The 17,003-nt window shown below is 44.4% G+C and overlaps 1 protein-coding gene across 1 annotated transcript in view; it reads left to right on the forward strand.

Annotated features, from left to right (window-relative positions):
- The window catches only part of LOC119185210 (uncharacterized), a 57,542-nt gene that overhangs the window by 18,872 nt on the left and 21,667 nt on the right, over window positions 1-17,003 (forward strand). Inside the window, exons 5-6 of the mRNA XM_075869608.1 lie at window positions 1,128-1,221; window positions 7,320-7,546. Coding sequence (XP_075725723.1) covers window positions 1,128-1,221; window positions 7,320-7,546 — 321 coding nt within the window. The remainder of the gene's footprint in view (window positions 1-1,127; window positions 1,222-7,319; window positions 7,547-17,003) is intronic.

Consider the following 17,003-nt stretch of genomic DNA (forward strand, 5'->3'; position numbering starts at 1 on the left):
CTGTCCGTCCATGTATCTGTCTGACTATCCGTTCGTCCATCTGTCTGCCTTTGGATCCATTAGTCAGCCTGTATGTATGTATGTATGTATGTATGTATGTATGTATGTATGTATGTATGTATGTATGTATGTATGTATGTATGTATGTATGCCTGTCCATCCGTCCGTCCGTCTGTCTGTCCATCTACCTGTCAGCCTGTTTGTCTGTACGTCCATTCTTCTTTCTGTCTCTCCGTATGTATGTCCATTAGTCTGTCCATCCATCTATCGGTCGGCCTGTCTGTTTTTGTGTCTGTCCGCTTATCCGCTTGTTTGTATGTCTGGCCATTCGTTTGTCCATCTAGTGAACACTCCAAGTATCACCATCTCACATTTTTTCATCATATATTTATCATATACAAATGCCGCCATCCAGCGGACATTCAAAGTACTAAAACGAGAAATGGCTAGTACACATACAGAAGACGCGCCACCAACGTCTTAAGGAACTGCACTCCTAAATGGAGGACTGAGACAAGGAATGCCTTGGTCTGGTCACTGAGACAAAACGTTAAATTGCCTTAGAAGTGTGGCAGCTTGGGCTAGTTGGTGTGGCATGACGATAGTTATAACGCGAGAACAAAACGACGACACAGAGACAAGAAGGAGTGCTCATCTCCTTTGTCTCCATCTTGTCTCTATGTTGTTTTGTTCTCGCGCTATAACTATCGTTAAATTGCCCCTTGGCTTTCAGCTTCCACCTCCCACTGCCACCAGATTATTGTCCGAAGCGTTACAGGTATGAACAGTTTCTAGGGCATGATTGTATTACTCCATCAAGTCCCAAACTATCACATTCGGCCACTTTGTTTTCGATTGAAAGTCGTTCAGCGTGGGTGTAAAATGTAGTTTTAATGTGGCCGTGCTTTTCCGAGTTGTACTTTTCCCTGTGCTGTCCGTGCAGTTCACATTGTAACACCAGCTAGCCTACCTAATTTTTACCTTAGCATATCATAAAGTCATACTATTGCCGCCACAACACCGCTAACGTATCACAATAAACAATTTACTATGTTGCCTGAAACCAGAGTTTGGTACCTCGCCTGCCACGTCGATAAGGTGGTCCTAATCAATCTTTCTTTTCGTAGTGCGCCGTGAGTGGAATATCACACCTGGATATAGGATCTCAACTATTTCTTCTGGAAGGTGTTATTACCGAAGTTTTCGAGCGATTTGGTTTTGGTAAGTTCCCCGTTTCTATCTGCACTCGATTTTCTAGATTTACGTGTCACAAGATAGCTCAAAGTACAAATTGAGGCATTTAAATGGGAAGAAAAGTTCCCAAATTCTACAAACATTAAAAAAAGTCGCCGTAATAAACAATTATCATAAGTGGCTGCACGTCCCTTCTTGGACAAAAGTGTTCTATTAACGCAGTAGAAATAATATAACGGTATTATTTTCAAATATATATCTCTAAATAGTAGTACACGTAACAGATAATGCTTGAAAAACATAAAATATAAAAAAATATAAAGAGCTATCAATTTATTTGGTATACCATCATAAATTCATTAGTGTCAATCTGTCAGTCACTCATAGGCAACATAGTAGTTAAAGCTCTTTCATGCAGGAGCCCACAAGACTTGCGAGTGGCTGCACTCAGACACCTGATTTTATTGTGTCCAATACTTATTAGGATGAAACTGTGGGAACAAAATAGGCCTGCAAATTTGTCAAAAAGCTGCGGCTGCCTTGAACAGAAAAATTGCACGCTTGTGGAGACTAATCTGGTTGCTTCTAGGTAGATTGCAGTCCATGGTAAAGTGATTGAGGTTGTTTTTATGTGCCTTTTAGGTCACTGTGTGGATTGAGATAGGGGATGCTAGGTTGTGGCTTCGTTGATATTAGGAGAAGATAGGCTCGCGTTAAACCGCAGGCAGCCACAAACACGAGACGGGTACGTCGTCGTTGGCGCAAGTCTTCAGTAGCTTAAGGGTGTTTTTTTCACCAGCGTTGTCTTTTTTTTTCTTGAGTATTATTTACATGTACCAACTCGTTGTCATCGGCATACCACCATCACTTCCTGGCCATTCTATTCGATTTTTTTTATATTGTTATGGGCCGCTAACCTACAAGCCGAGGAAGTGGAAAACGGGTTGTCTTCTGTACACGCAGTTTTGGCTGCTGTAGCCTCTATGACTTTGCTTCCGGAATCCCTCTGAATGCACCAATCTTTTGTCGTCGTCCTGCAAGATCTTTCTGGTGTTGCTGGTTGCATCCGACGCTGATCATGGAGCGTAACAACGGGTGTCTTCTTGTATAATCCATCTTATCAACAGATGCACGCCCTGTTATGCTACCTGAACCCAGCCACGTCGTTGTGATCCGTTTGCGAGACCCTGCCACTTTCTGAACAACTGATAAAATGAACTTGAAAATGTTGCTGGCCGACTACAAGCGTTCCAGCGTGATCAAATGGTGAGATCCAATTTTGATGCTAAGAAACGTAAGCTACTATCTCAGAGAAACGGCCTGTGTGTGGTTTGACACACATGAGGAGAAGCTGACCAGTTCGAATGTGTGCGGACATAAAAGATTGACCTCTTCAGAAATCCTATTTAATGCCAACAAGAAGCCCAGAAAGAACTCTCGAGCCGTGCAAAAACCCCGACGGCAGCCGCACATAGTGCAAATCCAAGACGCTTTAGCCTTTAGCCGATAAGTTGACGACCACATGACCAAAGGTGAAAAAGCTAGCCACATTTTGAAAGGCATCGTTCATGACACGCTATACTTCCTAGTATAAAAAGACTACTCCACAAGTGACATCATCAGGAAGTGTCGAATCTTTGAAGAAGTGAAGAGCCGTCGAGTTACGCAACAATTCGTCTGACTCCTTAACAACGCCGCCACGTAGTCTTGGCAGATTTCAAGCTCTGGCTGCTCAGTACTAAAAACTTTCTGCTCATTATGCTGTGAGATATCAAAGCACCATCTTTATCTGCTTCGCTGGCTCGTTCCTACGAGGAGGCCCGCCCGGCAGTGTTATCGATCCAGGCCGCCGTGCGCGAAAACCTGGCGAACGCAGGTATCCAGCACTTACGTGCTATCCCTCGTCCAGCGGTCAGCCCTGTTCTCTCCTGTCGCCCACCACCGACTTCTTCTCAATACCGTGATCCGAACTAGTGGAGTACACGTGATGACAGACCGATTCGCTTCAACTGCAACGGGATAGGCCACAATTCTTGCTATTATCGCAGTCGTCGGCCATCGTTTCATCCTGTACTATATACCCGCGCCTCAGCCCGACGCTACGGCCACTCACCGTCCCCGCAGGACAAGCAATGCTCTCGGTCACCTCTGCATGTCGCTTACCTTCACCATGCCATTGTTGTCTCACCTGGGAAAACTGACGAGTGCAGCTGCCGAAGTAAGGCTGCATTGGCCTCCAACCCCGGAAATTATCTGTTGACTCTGGCTGTACGACAAAATATCATCAACGTGGAAGTACGTCGCGTGCTTGTTTTGCCGCTAATCTACACTCGAGCCCAATCATTGGTCATGAGCGCGCGCTTTTGCAGTCGCCTTCGCAAGGTGCTTACGCCCGCCGTATCGCCTAGTTCATGTAACCGATAGCAGTACTTCTCGCATTCTTGTAATGTGTACTGCGCGTTTGAGCTTCGCTGAACGACAATATTCGTCCTCTTGGCTGTTCTGCATGACTGCCTCCATATTCTCATTATCAGCCAAGAATTTCTGTGTGTGCGTGCGGCAGTTATCTGTTGTTCTTCTGCTCTCTTACAGTTAGAGCTTCCTGGTATGCCTGACTTCACCATGGAGTCACCACCACGTTTATGTGTGGTCCTGTTCAATGGCATCGTTTAGCCATGAACTGTCACAAACACAGAATAAGGTAACACACAACTTCCAACTAAACAAGACTGAGAGCAAACAAAGACATAAATAAAAACGTACAGATATGCGCAGTCATCACACAGCCCTATGCATTCCAGCTATCGAAAAATCTCTTTTTCGATAGCTTATCAGCTATACTGCATGTCTCGCGCGTCGCAGTTCTTCAGCTCAACTCTTCAGAATGCCGCTTTGATCACCGAGAGAGCGATATGCTTGGCCTTTTTGTTGAAGCTGCAAGCATACGACTGGGCCCAGAAAATGTTACGCACCGTTATGAACTTCCCCTCCACGTTCCTTCAAAATCGTTCGCTTTGGCCAATGCTAAATATTTCGCCCGCTTTGTAAAACATTTTGCAGTGATTGCGCAGCCCCTCACTTCTTCAAAAAGACGTGCCTTTCTCCTGATGCCCTTATCAAGTGTCGGAAATTTCTCACCTCACCCACTTACTCACATCACACCCTGTGTTTGCCCCCTTCAACGACTCGGCGCCCACCGAAGTACGAACCGATGCCAGTGGTTATGGCATCGGTGGTGTTCACAGCGGGTTCATCAACCACCTCAACTCACAGGCTCCCGATTCATCTCTTCATGTCTTCGTGCTACAGATGGCACTTTGCTTCGCCGCAGTTTATACGTGATGGCCAAAAACTCTTGCTTGTGATTTCAACACACCTTCGTTTGACTGTTCTGGCACAGCTTCACGATGTGCCAATTGACGGGCACATCGTCGTTTCCCGCACCTACTATCATGCAGGCCCTCAGTTAGACTGGGCAGGAATGTATAGGTCGGTCCGTCGTTACGTGACCTCGTGCAACCATTGTCAGCTCTTGAAGATGTCAACACTCTCGCCTGCTGTCCGTCTTCAATCTCTCGACGTACCATATGAGCGGTTTCATCATGTCAGCCGGGATTTCTTGGTCCGTTTCCTACATCTGGCTGGGGAATCGGATCACTGTTTCAACAAGCTACGACAAGCGGTCTCGATTTATTCGCGCACTTGGAACCAGCTGCCCAATCAATGTAGCGCACTTTTAGCCTCACAATGTTATCCTTCAGCACAAAGCACTGCGCCAGCTCTTAGCCACCGTTACGGGCAGATTTGTTCAAGGGCCCTAAATGAAATCCCAGGGTAAGCAATGACCAAGCATAAGCTAACAACGACTAACCATCCACAGGCTTATCGTAGCGGATCAACTGAATGATTACCGACATGCTTACAATGCACGTGTCACCCGACCACGAATATTGGGATTCACGTTGGCTTCTGTCAGGGTTGCGTATAACAGGTCCTGGCAATACATCACTGGTTATATTCCTTTACTTCTTTTGTACGGTTTAAACCCAGTGTTGCCTATGGATTCGATGTTGCCTCCTTCTACGCACCCGCTTACTCATTACGCTCAAGAAGCTATTGACCGAATCGAAAAGAGACAGCAATGTCATTAAGATAGCCGCCACAGGAACGCCTACTTTCTGCTTAGATCTATTCTACTAACTTGGTCGCCAGCACTTAGTGCTGGCCTTTTTGAGAAACGCCTGTTCCCGTCCACGGACCCATACCGTGCATGCCGTCAAGTGACTGAGGTGTCCTATGAACCGTTGTATTCGTCCCCGTCTAAATCACCCCACCAACATCGTTCACGTTGTGTGCCTGAAGCCCTGTCGCACACCGGACCTCACCGATGCACGTGTATAGTGCTCATTCTCACAACTGTCTTGATTTGGGCGTTGGTTTGAATGCACCGAGTCTATGCTTTTGCCGCCGGAGGGTAAGGTTTTGTGCTCCTGACGAAGAGGTCGAAAAAGACTAGGACAGTTGTCTCCTGTTGTCACCATCTTGGCTGCTGCAGCCACAATCACTTTGCTGGACCAGTTATTGTAAATTCAACCGTCTTTGTTGTCTCCTTGTAACAGTATTCTGGCCCATACCTAGTCTTGAGGATTGGCCAAAACAGTGTAGCAGAACCTTTCAATGAGCATTATTATACCACTGATTAATAAATTTATCGAAAGAATAAGAAAACAGATCATACAAATAATGCGAAAAACAGAGCACTAGGAAAAATAAGAAACAAAATGAAAAAAATGAAAATATGAGCTGACCCGATGGTTGCGTTTACTTTATCTAGCCATTCAGAATATATGTATCAACACCCTAAAATGATGTTACATCAATAGTATTTATTACAGCTGAGATATACCATTAGATGCGTTTATTAGCTTGAATACAATTGCAAGACGCATTGAATGCGTCCCTGAGGCGATCTCCCAAAACAGAGGCACTGAAGTTCAGAGCATTTTCCACCTTCGAACTAGTACATATTCTCAAACAGCAATAGCTAGAAGCCTTTTTATAAGTAAACAGTATCGGTGACATGATAGAAAATGTGTTCAGTGGTTTATATTCATTGGATGATGTATTGGGATTTACGTGATTTTAATGGCACATATCACGTGCATGGTGATGGCACACACTTGTGTTGTTGTGCCTGCTGTTGCATTTGTTTTCAGATGGCCACTGGTTAGTTGCAGGAGTCATCTAATTTATGTGGCGCATACTCATTTATGATGATTATAGGGATTTTTTTCGGTGTGAACGGCCTCCTAAACGTCAGCACTGTTTATACGTCACCATGCAGGGCTTGACTGTTTTGTAATGTTCTGTAGAAATATAGACAGCACAGGGTAACACTGTCTGCTTTTATTCTTTCGTGAAAGTGGAACTCCCCGTAAAGCGACGGTAAAACTCAGAAAGCGCCTATAAACACGACCACCGTTTCAATGGGCTATAGGAAGGATGTCCGAAGCTTTTCACTTTTTGTAATTCAGCGTCGCACTTAGCATAAATTAGTGCTGGTATTTTTGATTGATGATTGATATGTGGGGTTTAACGTCGTAAAACCACCATATGACTACGAGAGACGCCGTAGTGGAGGGCTTCGGAACTTTCAACCACCTGGGGTTCTTTAACGTGTACCCAAATCTTGAGCTGGTATTTTTATGGGATTGGTACGTTTGTTTCTTCAAGTGGAGCTGTGTGACTTTTGAATAGTGTGTGCTTTTTGATGCGTCTGTTCTCGAGTTACCGGTTAGTTAGTACTTTGCCCTTTTCGTTAACGTAATATCCAAGCATACGTTTTTAGTACTTAACATTGAATTTTTTTCATGTGGGAATACGAGAGACGTTGGTCTATTATTTTTTTCCAATGATGAGTTACACTTGATGGAATGCTGCTAGCCAGGTACGTCTTTGATATGCTCAGACTCTTTCTAAAAAATGGAAACGATAATTCGTCTCATACCGCCATTCAGATGCAATTGTTAGCTTTCAAATGCTCATTTCTGTCTTTGTTGTGAAAAAGATGGACTGTATCGAAATGCAGCATTTGCCTGAGCTCACGTTTTCTATTAAATCGTCAGGTTCATTGGTCGACATGATCTTCTCCCTATGCAAGACTGTCGGTGGTGGCATGAAGATGATTTCGAAGATTGGCCACAGCATCTTCGGCGGCATGTTTGGAGAAATCGTAGACACCGCCACCTCTATGATGCCACTTGGGGACTGCACCGGCCTGCACGTAGCCGGGGAGATCATGTGTGGCCAGCCAGTAGTCTTCCTGTTTCCCAGCACGCTTAACATTGGAAAGGTGAGCAGCTGCGAACTGTTTCTTAGCTGTATTCACCGCTACTCCCCGGTAAGACGTACTATTGTGAGTAATATAAGCTCGTACACTCGAGTGCGTGGAAAACAGCCGTTGATACGTGGATGGCGCTGCCGAAACTGGAGGCAAATAAAGGGGGAGCTTTGCTCTTTATTCTTTGCACTCCCATTTTGATTACGTAGTGACCGAACGGCATCTGGTTTTGTGCCATCGGTTGCAAGCAATTAAAATGCAGCAAATATCAACAATCCCGCCATATCCAATAAGTGAATGATGATAAGTGGGCGAAACTCCCGAGGTAAACATAGTAAACCGTACTATTTGCTTACTCATTCATTAAATATACGGGACGAACACGGTGGTGGCAGGGTAACAACACAACATAATTCTTCGCCGTACATGGTAGTGAGAAGCTGCTTCCGTTAACCCTTCATTATAATCAGTTCGTCAATGAACTGAAGCGACAGTGGTTCTTGGGATAGCCGTTGGTTGTAGATAATCGAATTTTACGCGTTAGAGAGCATATGAAGATGCCTTATGTTGTGTAAGTGAGGTGTCCTCTATGATGTTTACGTTGATGTATCCCGCCAGTATTATTATTTGTTTGCTTGTTGCCTCTAATCCATGGCTCATACCCACTCCAGGGGATTGGCCAAGAGAACATATGTTCTCATATGGACGATAACTGCACTATTGCTTACAACAAAAAAGGGAAAAAAGTTGTAGAATGAAAAAAGTATGATAAAAAAGAAATATTCAGATAGCGAGAAAAAAATCAACAAGAAAATAGACACTAATAGACGCTAAGAAGACACGGTGGTGGCCCCTACTCGTCGACTTGCGTTCTACACCTTATAACCTCTAAGACATGCACGCACGCCCGTCTCAGGGCCACGCGCTTTGTTTTCAAAAAAAGAAACTGTCAGATGACGCTCATGTCTCATGTGGGATGTGACGATGCGCTCATTCTCCTCCGCTGCACGCTAGAGACACTCTAACGTAGCGCCTCCGGAATACCATTCGCCAATTTTCTTGCACACAACATAAAATAAATGTTTTGTTCGCTCTCTCCACACGCAAGACCATCGTCTTTTTACGACATTTGCAGATTGCATGCAGACACAGGGCCAATTTTTTGAAACGCTAGCGTTTGTTGTAAGTGCTTCTACTGTTGCATACCTGTACATAACTTAGGCGAAGGCTCCTCCACAATCCAAAGTTTTATTGTTTACTGCGGTGTTTGCAAGATAAGAACATTACAAGGAGAAACACAGATATTATTGATGTTAGAGGTACGGCAACTGTGCAGTGTCGTATTAGAAGTTGTTCGGTGCATAGACAACAGCATTGATAATTTGATTAGAAGTTAATTATTTACAATCATTTATTGGCCTTAAAACCTTGCATCTGATGGTACTGACATTACTTAAAATAATCACAGAATGTTCACGAAGTGAATAATGTCGAGTGGGCGAAGCCTCGTGGGATCATTAACCTCCGTGAAGTCTTATTTTTTTATTTATACATGTACCTGCAGCGCCACGAGGGCAATATTGCAAAGGGGTAACATGAGAGAAAATAATGGCGTAAAATTATTTGTTTACACAAAGACAAAGATAAAAACATGAGCTAATAACAGAAGCGGCGTATGCAACAATGAAAAGTAGTGACAATTTATTCCAGCACAATCTCATGAAAAGAAGAAAAAATAAATAAATAACAGAAAGCACAAGCAAAAACCAGGGGACAGCTGGTTTATAGGTCACGGGAAAGTGTATAAACGGCTTGAACTATGAGAGTGTTTTACAATTACCTATACCTTTAGAAAGTGTGTTCCAAAGCGTGGAGGTGTGAGGAAAAAATGAATATTGAAACACATTTGTGCGGCATTGCAATTCAGGCACTTTACAGTCATGATGACAACGCGTAGAAACGAAGTGAGGGGGCAAAATGTACAAGTTTTTGTTAATGCCTGTGAGATCAGAGTAAATACAGAAAAGGTTCCCATTTCTTTGCTAACTGGCATCAGGCAAGGGTTTGCCAGCCAAAGTTGTCTTCAACTAACGAAATGCAGCTTTTATATTTGTAATTACGAGAGACAAACTTGGCTGCGCGATTCTGGATACGCTCAATTTCATTCACATGACAGAGGGTGTCTGGGTCCTTTGCTGCGCAAGCGTACTCGAGTAATGGGCGAACGTTGTTGTTGTAAGATATTGTTTAACGCTCCTGGGGGCTTTAAGAAAATTGCGTCTGATGAGGTTGGGCATTTGAAAAGACTTTAATGTTACATGTTCAATACGTCTAGTTCATGACAGATTTTCTGAAATATAAACGCCAAGGTATTTGTAATGCTGTGCTCCTTCAAGTGATATATTGTTCAATTGATAACCCGATCTCACAGGCAAACGTTTGCGGGTAAAAGATATAAATTCACATTTAGTACTATTCAAAGATATACACCACGTAGAACACCAAGTCGGAATTGTGCATAAATCACTTTGTAGGCTATTGACATCGCGTTCGTTTATTACCCTCCTATAAACGACGCATTTATCTGCATATACTTTGAAATAGCATTTAAGACCCTGAAGAATATCATTGATTTAAATTAAAATTAGCAAGATCTCAAAACAGATCCTTGCGGCACGCCTAAGTAACTGTTATTCCAGTTGAAGTAAATCCATCAATTAAAACATGCTGTGTCCTTCCGGAAAGGTAATTTTTCATCCAAACAGCTATTGCCGCATGAATACAGAAAGATGATAATTTATGCAATAACAGATTATGAGAAACCGTACCGAAGGCCTTTTTAAAATAAAAAAATTGCAATCAACTTGAAATCCTGAATCACAAGAGTGAAAAAGATCATGGCGAAATTCAACCAACTTCGTTGTGCAGGACAAGCCCGACCTGAAACCATGTTGAGACGGTGAGAAGAAACCATTGTTTTCAACGTGTTTCATCACATCACCGTAAATTATATGTTCTAAACTTTTACAACCTACAAGAGTTAGCGAAATTGGTCTATAGTTCTGAATAGAATGTTTGGGATCACTTTTATGAATGGGATCAACTCCTACTGTTTTCCATTGCGTTGGTACAGAACCACCGTTTAGAGACTTATTAAACAAGACGACTAAGAAATTAGCTATTTCCTGAAGACATGCTTTGATTACCTTGGTTGGTATGCCATGAGGGCCTCCAGCTAAATTGTTTTTTCCGGTTACTAAACAGCCCAAGAACCCCATTGTACGTGACAGTGACCATGGGCATAATTCCGTAGGGTAAATCTGGAAACACGAGAAGCTGATTAGCGCACGTGTTTTGAAAGACGGACTTAAAATAGCAGGTAAAAGAACAAGCCTTTTCGTAATCATCAAACACTGCTTCTTCGTTGACTAAAAGATTTCGTATCGCGTTCACCTTGTTACTGTTATCTTTAATAAATTTCCAAAATTCTTTTGAATTGTTTTTGGGAGCTACATTGAGTGAAGAAATGTATTTCTCCCTATTTATTTAAATTGAAGGTTATTTTGTAGCCTATGTCACGCATTTCTTCAGACACATTCTGTTTGCAGTTTTTTTTAAATGTTCAACGTAGAGGTGGCGTTTCTTCCTAATGAAGTTCGAATTTTCTTGTTTACCCATGGTTTGTCATTGCGGCGTCGACTTGTTACGAGTTTAGAAGGAATGCATTCTTCAACTGAATTCATCAATGTATCACAAAAAACAGACAACAATTCATCAATGTTGCTTGATCAGCCACTTAACAGAATGCAGGGTAGAGAAGACAAAGTTCTTGAGACAATGACGCAGAGTCACCTTGCTCATAAAAATAAATTTTTCAAGGGGTTTGTGGGCTTATCTTAATGATGTGTTAGTGTAAGTGGCAACGACACAGTCATGGTCACTAATGCCTTGAATGAAAACCATATCATGTAGCAACGACTCAGGGTTAGCGAAAATCATATCCAGCATGCTGGCGGAAGAGTGACCTTGTCTCGTGCACTCAAATACGAATTGAGTCAGATCATTTGTCGTGACAAGCTCTGAAACAGAAGAGCAAAGTCAACTCAAATCGGAGAACACAGGTTTATCATTATTTCAGGCTACCAGAGGCGTATTTAAATCTCTTCCAAGAATAAAGTTGCAGTTCTTTGTATGTAAATATTATGATAACTTATCGAATCAATCTGGGTTAGTCCAGCTTGGGGATCGGTAGAAGGAACCAACTGCAAAGCAATTTCCATTGTTAAGTCAGACCTTGCACCAGACATATTCTGAATGATGAAAAGTAGCGGACAGTTCATTACTCTGAAGAAGTTAATTGATAAGTATAAAAACACCGCCACCTTGTGTGTTTCTGTCAGATCGGTATACATTGTGACCAGGAGGGAAGATTACAAAGTTAGCAATGTATTCGTGTAACAAAGATTCAGTTCCAATTACTACGGAAGGTTGCGAAGTAGACAACAAAGTAGCAAATTCAGCCACTTTATTTTCGAGGCTGCGGCAGTTCACCAGCAGTATAGTTAGAGATAATTTGCGAGAAGGGACACGTTTGTAATTCGCAATTGCGGCTTTTTGATTGGCAGATTGCTTGCCACGTAGCTACCTCTTGAGTTCCGTCACCCTATCTTCTGCAGTGTCAAAGACAGAAGTTTTATTTGCCATATAAAGTTTATCTAAGCGTAGCTTGAAAGGGAGTTTCAAACCTTGAGCATATTCAGTCAACTTAAAGCGCGCACGCCTAGTAGCAGGAGCGAAATGCTCGCAAATTACATAGTCTTTATCCTTCAGCCTTGATCTGGAATAAAAAAAATCATTCCTTAATCCTAAATCTAAAAACTTGAGATAATTATCGCTTGGGTCCTTCCCTCGCAGTACTTTCCTAATGTGTAGGAACGTTCAATCGCTTGTGTTGTGACAGTCTGATTAAGCTCTTCCTTAAAAAATGCAATTGCATTTCTCTCGGATTTGCGCCAGCTTTCATTTGTGTTGTCAGGCAGCCGAAACACTATCAGGTTTTTCCTGCGAAACCTGTTGCCGCTATGTTCGAGAGACGCTCCGACTTCAACCAGTTTGAGTCTATTTTCAGATGTGCTGTCTTTCACTGTGAGAAAGTCGCTCTGAAGAGCAGCAACGGTACTTGGCAGTTGCTGAAGGAAAGCGGCAAAAGCAGACTGCTGTTTGCTTACTTCTAGCTTAGCAAAAAAACACCTCTGACCCTGATCTATCCGGCTTACAATTTCATAAATCTCTTCAAGACCAGCACTATAGTTTTTACTTCTTGTAGCGGAACCAGAGCCAGGGTTTAGTTCCACGTCACCGGAGAGCAGTAAAAGCAATACATCAAAGAAGCGAGAGCAAAACGCGTGCAAACACATGCACTTTTTCAAACACTGAAATAGGCAGTCGGTGCATGACACTGCTATCAAACAACGATTTGAACATCGGTAGCAAGATTCAGAGTTTCGGTAACTAACCTACGCGAAAAGGCAAGGTAAGCTCATGTAGGCAGCGGTGTCATGCTCCAGCAGCAGTCTGCAGAAGTGGTGCTTTAGTAGGACCTCCGCCCCTGCTGTATTAGTTGACGAAGGTGGGTGAAGGCCAGATGCCTGAGAGAATCCATCGTTGGCACTTGCCTGTCGTTTACCAGAGGAAACGACATTACCATGAGATCGCACGCATCTGTCTGTAACGAAGAACATGAAGACGATGGCAGGCCTTCTCTCACTTTGAAGAAACCAGGCAGTGGAATAATCAGGGTTCCGATAAGAACCTGCGCAAAAAAGCGAGGTAAGCTCATGTCGGCAACGGTGTCACGCTACTGTGTCCTTCACTACTTGATCAAGCAAAGAGGTGACAAGACGCGTGCAAACTGTGTACAAAGTTTTTCATTAATCACAATGTGCATATGGTGTTGGGATGTACAAAAGGATATATATTCATATGGATATCGTATTGGCGTGGATATCTATGTGGGTATACATATGAATATTTATATTGTGATGTAACGGTGAAGGCAACCTTTATTAGGCCCAGAAGACACGATGAAGCGACCACACCCAAGGTACAGAACTCAGACAAGCCAAGTCCCCACAGCAGAAGAAGATGACGACCAATCATGATGATGAATATGTGTAAAGATAGCAGATGTGCTTAATGAATGCCTACACTAACTTCCCCCCCACGTGAAAGCGGTCATCCTGACCACAGTTTTTGGTCGCATTTTAAAGCGAAGATGAACGACGTATGAAAGGCTTCATGTGGGATACATGGACTATTTCCGCTGCCCAGTAGCGGCGGTCCGTCGGAAGAAGAACGGGTGCCACGCGATGATTCACAGGAGACATTTGCTCCAAGACAGTGTAGGGGCCAATAAAACGTAATTGAAACTTGTCGCACAGTCCGGGGGTGCGAATGTGTGTAAGAAGCAGGACTTCGTCGCCAGGGCTGAAAGACACGGCACGATGAGAGGCGTCATATTCAAGCTTGCGATCCTGTTGCTTGGCTTCAGTGTTGACTCGAGCCAGCTGACGGCAATGAAGTAGACGAGACACGTATTCTTCACTTGAAGATGAACATGGTTTGACAGGCACAGAGAAGAACAAAACATCGAGGAAAGGAGAGGGAAAGTGACCGTGTACGAGGTAGAACGGCGAGTAACTGGTTGTGCAATGTACAGAGGTATTATATGCAAAAGTGACAAATAGCAAAATGGTGTCCCAGTTTCTGTGGTCGGGTTCGATATACATCGCTATCATATCTGACAGTGTACGATGAAAGCGCTCAGTCAGGCCGTTCGTCTGAGGATGATAACTGGAGCTTGTTTTGTGTGTAGTGCCGGCTGCCTTGAGCACTTCTTCGACAAGTTCCGAAAGAAATACTCTTCCACGATCGCTCAGGATTACACGAGGAGCTCCGTGTCGAAAGATTGTTGCTCGAAGAATGAAGTCGGCCACTTGCGATGCTGATGCAGAAGGCACGGGAGCTGTTTCGGCGTAGCGGGTCAGGTGGTCGACAGCTTTAACTATCCATCGATTGCCCGTGACAGTCATAGGAAGCGGACCATACAGGTCAATGCCAACTACCTCGAATGGTTGCAGGGGACACGGGAGTGGTTGTAATTGTCTACTTCGAGTTGATGTAGGTAGCTTGCGACGCTGACAAAGGGCGCATGAGGCAACGTACTTCACCACACAGGTGGACAAGCCCGGCCAGTAGTAGTGACATCTTATGTGGTCATACGCTTTCTGGAAGCCCATGTGTCCAGCAGACATGTCGTCGTGATATGTCTTGAGGACTTGAGCCAGAAGAGAGCGAAGTAGAACGGGCACCCAGCGTTGACCATCAGGGTGGTAGCTATGACGGTACAGGACGTGGTTGTTGAGCTTGAATTGCATCAGCTGTCGGCGAAGACGGGCGTTAGGGGGCCGGCAAGTCCCGTCAAGACGGTCCATGATGCGGCGACAGTAAGGGTCAGCACGTTGGTGAGATATGAACAAACCACACTCGCTTGGAGAAGCTGGGTCCATAGTAGTTAATGACGAAACATGCAGGGAAGAGGCGGCCGAAAGCTTCTCGAGTGTGGCAGTGGCGGGCTTGTCAAGCGGCTCCAGAGCGAGCGGGCAACGCCAAAGTGCGTCGGCGTCTTGATGCTTGTTTCCCGACTTGTATGTGATCGTGAAGTCGTATTCTTGTAAGCGAAAAATCCAGTGACCAAGGCGGCCGGACAATTCTTGATTGTCGAGAGCCAGCACAAGGGTGATGGTCTGTAACCACAGTAAAGTGGCGGCCATGGAGATAAGGTCGAAACTTTTGTATCGGCCACACGACCGCTAGGCACTCCTGTTCGGTGATGGTATAATTCTTTTCGGCAGGGGTCAGTGCACGGCTCGCGTATGCGACGACTTTCTCACGTGAAGATTGGTCTCGCTGTAGGAGAATTCCACCAATGCCTCGACAACTAGCGTCTGTATGCAGGAGCGTAGGCGCGGTTTCGTCGAAATGGCAGAGAACTGGTTTGAATGTGAGTGCACACTTCAGTTGGGCAAACGCCGCTTCACATTCAGGAGACCACACAAAGGCGACGCCTGATCCGAGCAACTTGTGCAATGGTGAAGCGATTGAGGCGAAGTCTCAAATGAATCGGCGAAAATAAGAAGCGAGGCCGAGGAAACTGCACAAATCTTTAGCTTTTTCAGCACGCGGGAAGTGTTACACAGCGGAAATCTTGTCAGGATCGGGACGAATACCGTCCTTGCTTACGATGGGGCCTAACACTTTAATTGTCTTGCTCACAAAACGGCACTTCTTGGTGTTCAGCTGAAGGCCTGCGTTTGCAAGGCACGTAAGAACTTCGTCCAGTCATTGCAAGTGCTGAGGGAATGTTGACAAGGAAATAACGATATCGTCTAAATAGCACAAGCAAGTCTTCCACTTCAAGCCTCGTAAAACTGTGTCCATCATCTGCTCGAATGTTGCTGGAGCGTTGCAAAGGCCGAATGGCATGACGTTGAATTCGTACAGCCCATCTGGTGTTGAAAACGCTGTCTTTTTTTGTCATCCTCGTGCATGGGTATTTGCCAGTAACCTGAACGCAGGTCTAGGCTTGAGAAGTACTCAGCACCTTGCAGAGAATCCAAAGCATCGTCTATGTGTGGCATGGGGCAAACATCCTTGTGGGTAATCTTATTAAGTGCTCAGTAGTCCACGCGAAATCGCACGGAGCCATCTTTTTTCCTTACTAAAACAACAGGGGATGACCAAGAACTCGCGGAGGGACGTATAATGTTCTGTAGCAGCATGTCGGCTACATTTGTTCAATGATCTCACGCTCGGACGAAGAGATGCGATATGGTCGACGGCGTACGATGGAAATGCCATCGATCTGAATACGATGCGCAATAAAGGAAGTCTGTCCCAGTGATCAGGAATGGGCATCAAACAAACTCCTATGCTATTTTAGCAAGGCAAGCAACTCATCTGTCGGAGAAGAGGTCAGTTCTGGACTAATAGTCACAGCAAGAACAGAAACGCTTGATGAACGTCCAATAGAAGGAAGGTCAGAACACGCTGGCATAAGCGGGACAACAGAGACAGGTTGAGATTCAGAAACGCAAGCCATTGTGGTGCATTTAGGAATGAGAATTTTCTCAGAAGTCTGGTTTGTAGCGTTGAGAAGTCCGGAGCCATTGTGGAACCGCGCTAGACCTGAAGCAAGGGCTATACCTCTTGCGAGACAGCGTGCAGATGGTTGGACAAACACGTCACCAGAGTCGATCACATTAGAAGTGATGGCAAGTATCCGCTGATGACCAGGTGGTAGCTCGGTCTCTTCAGCAGCGAGCAAGGAAACGGGCTTGTCATCCGCATACAAGGCACAGTCAGTTTCCATCACATGAACAACATTTTCTCGACAGCAGATGGAAGCGTT

Source organism: Rhipicephalus microplus, chromosome 7 (genome assembly GCF_043290135.1).
Source record: "Rhipicephalus microplus isolate Deutch F79 chromosome 7, USDA_Rmic, whole genome shotgun sequence".
Lineage (NCBI taxonomy): Eukaryota > Metazoa > Arthropoda > Arachnida > Ixodida > Ixodidae > Rhipicephalus > Rhipicephalus microplus.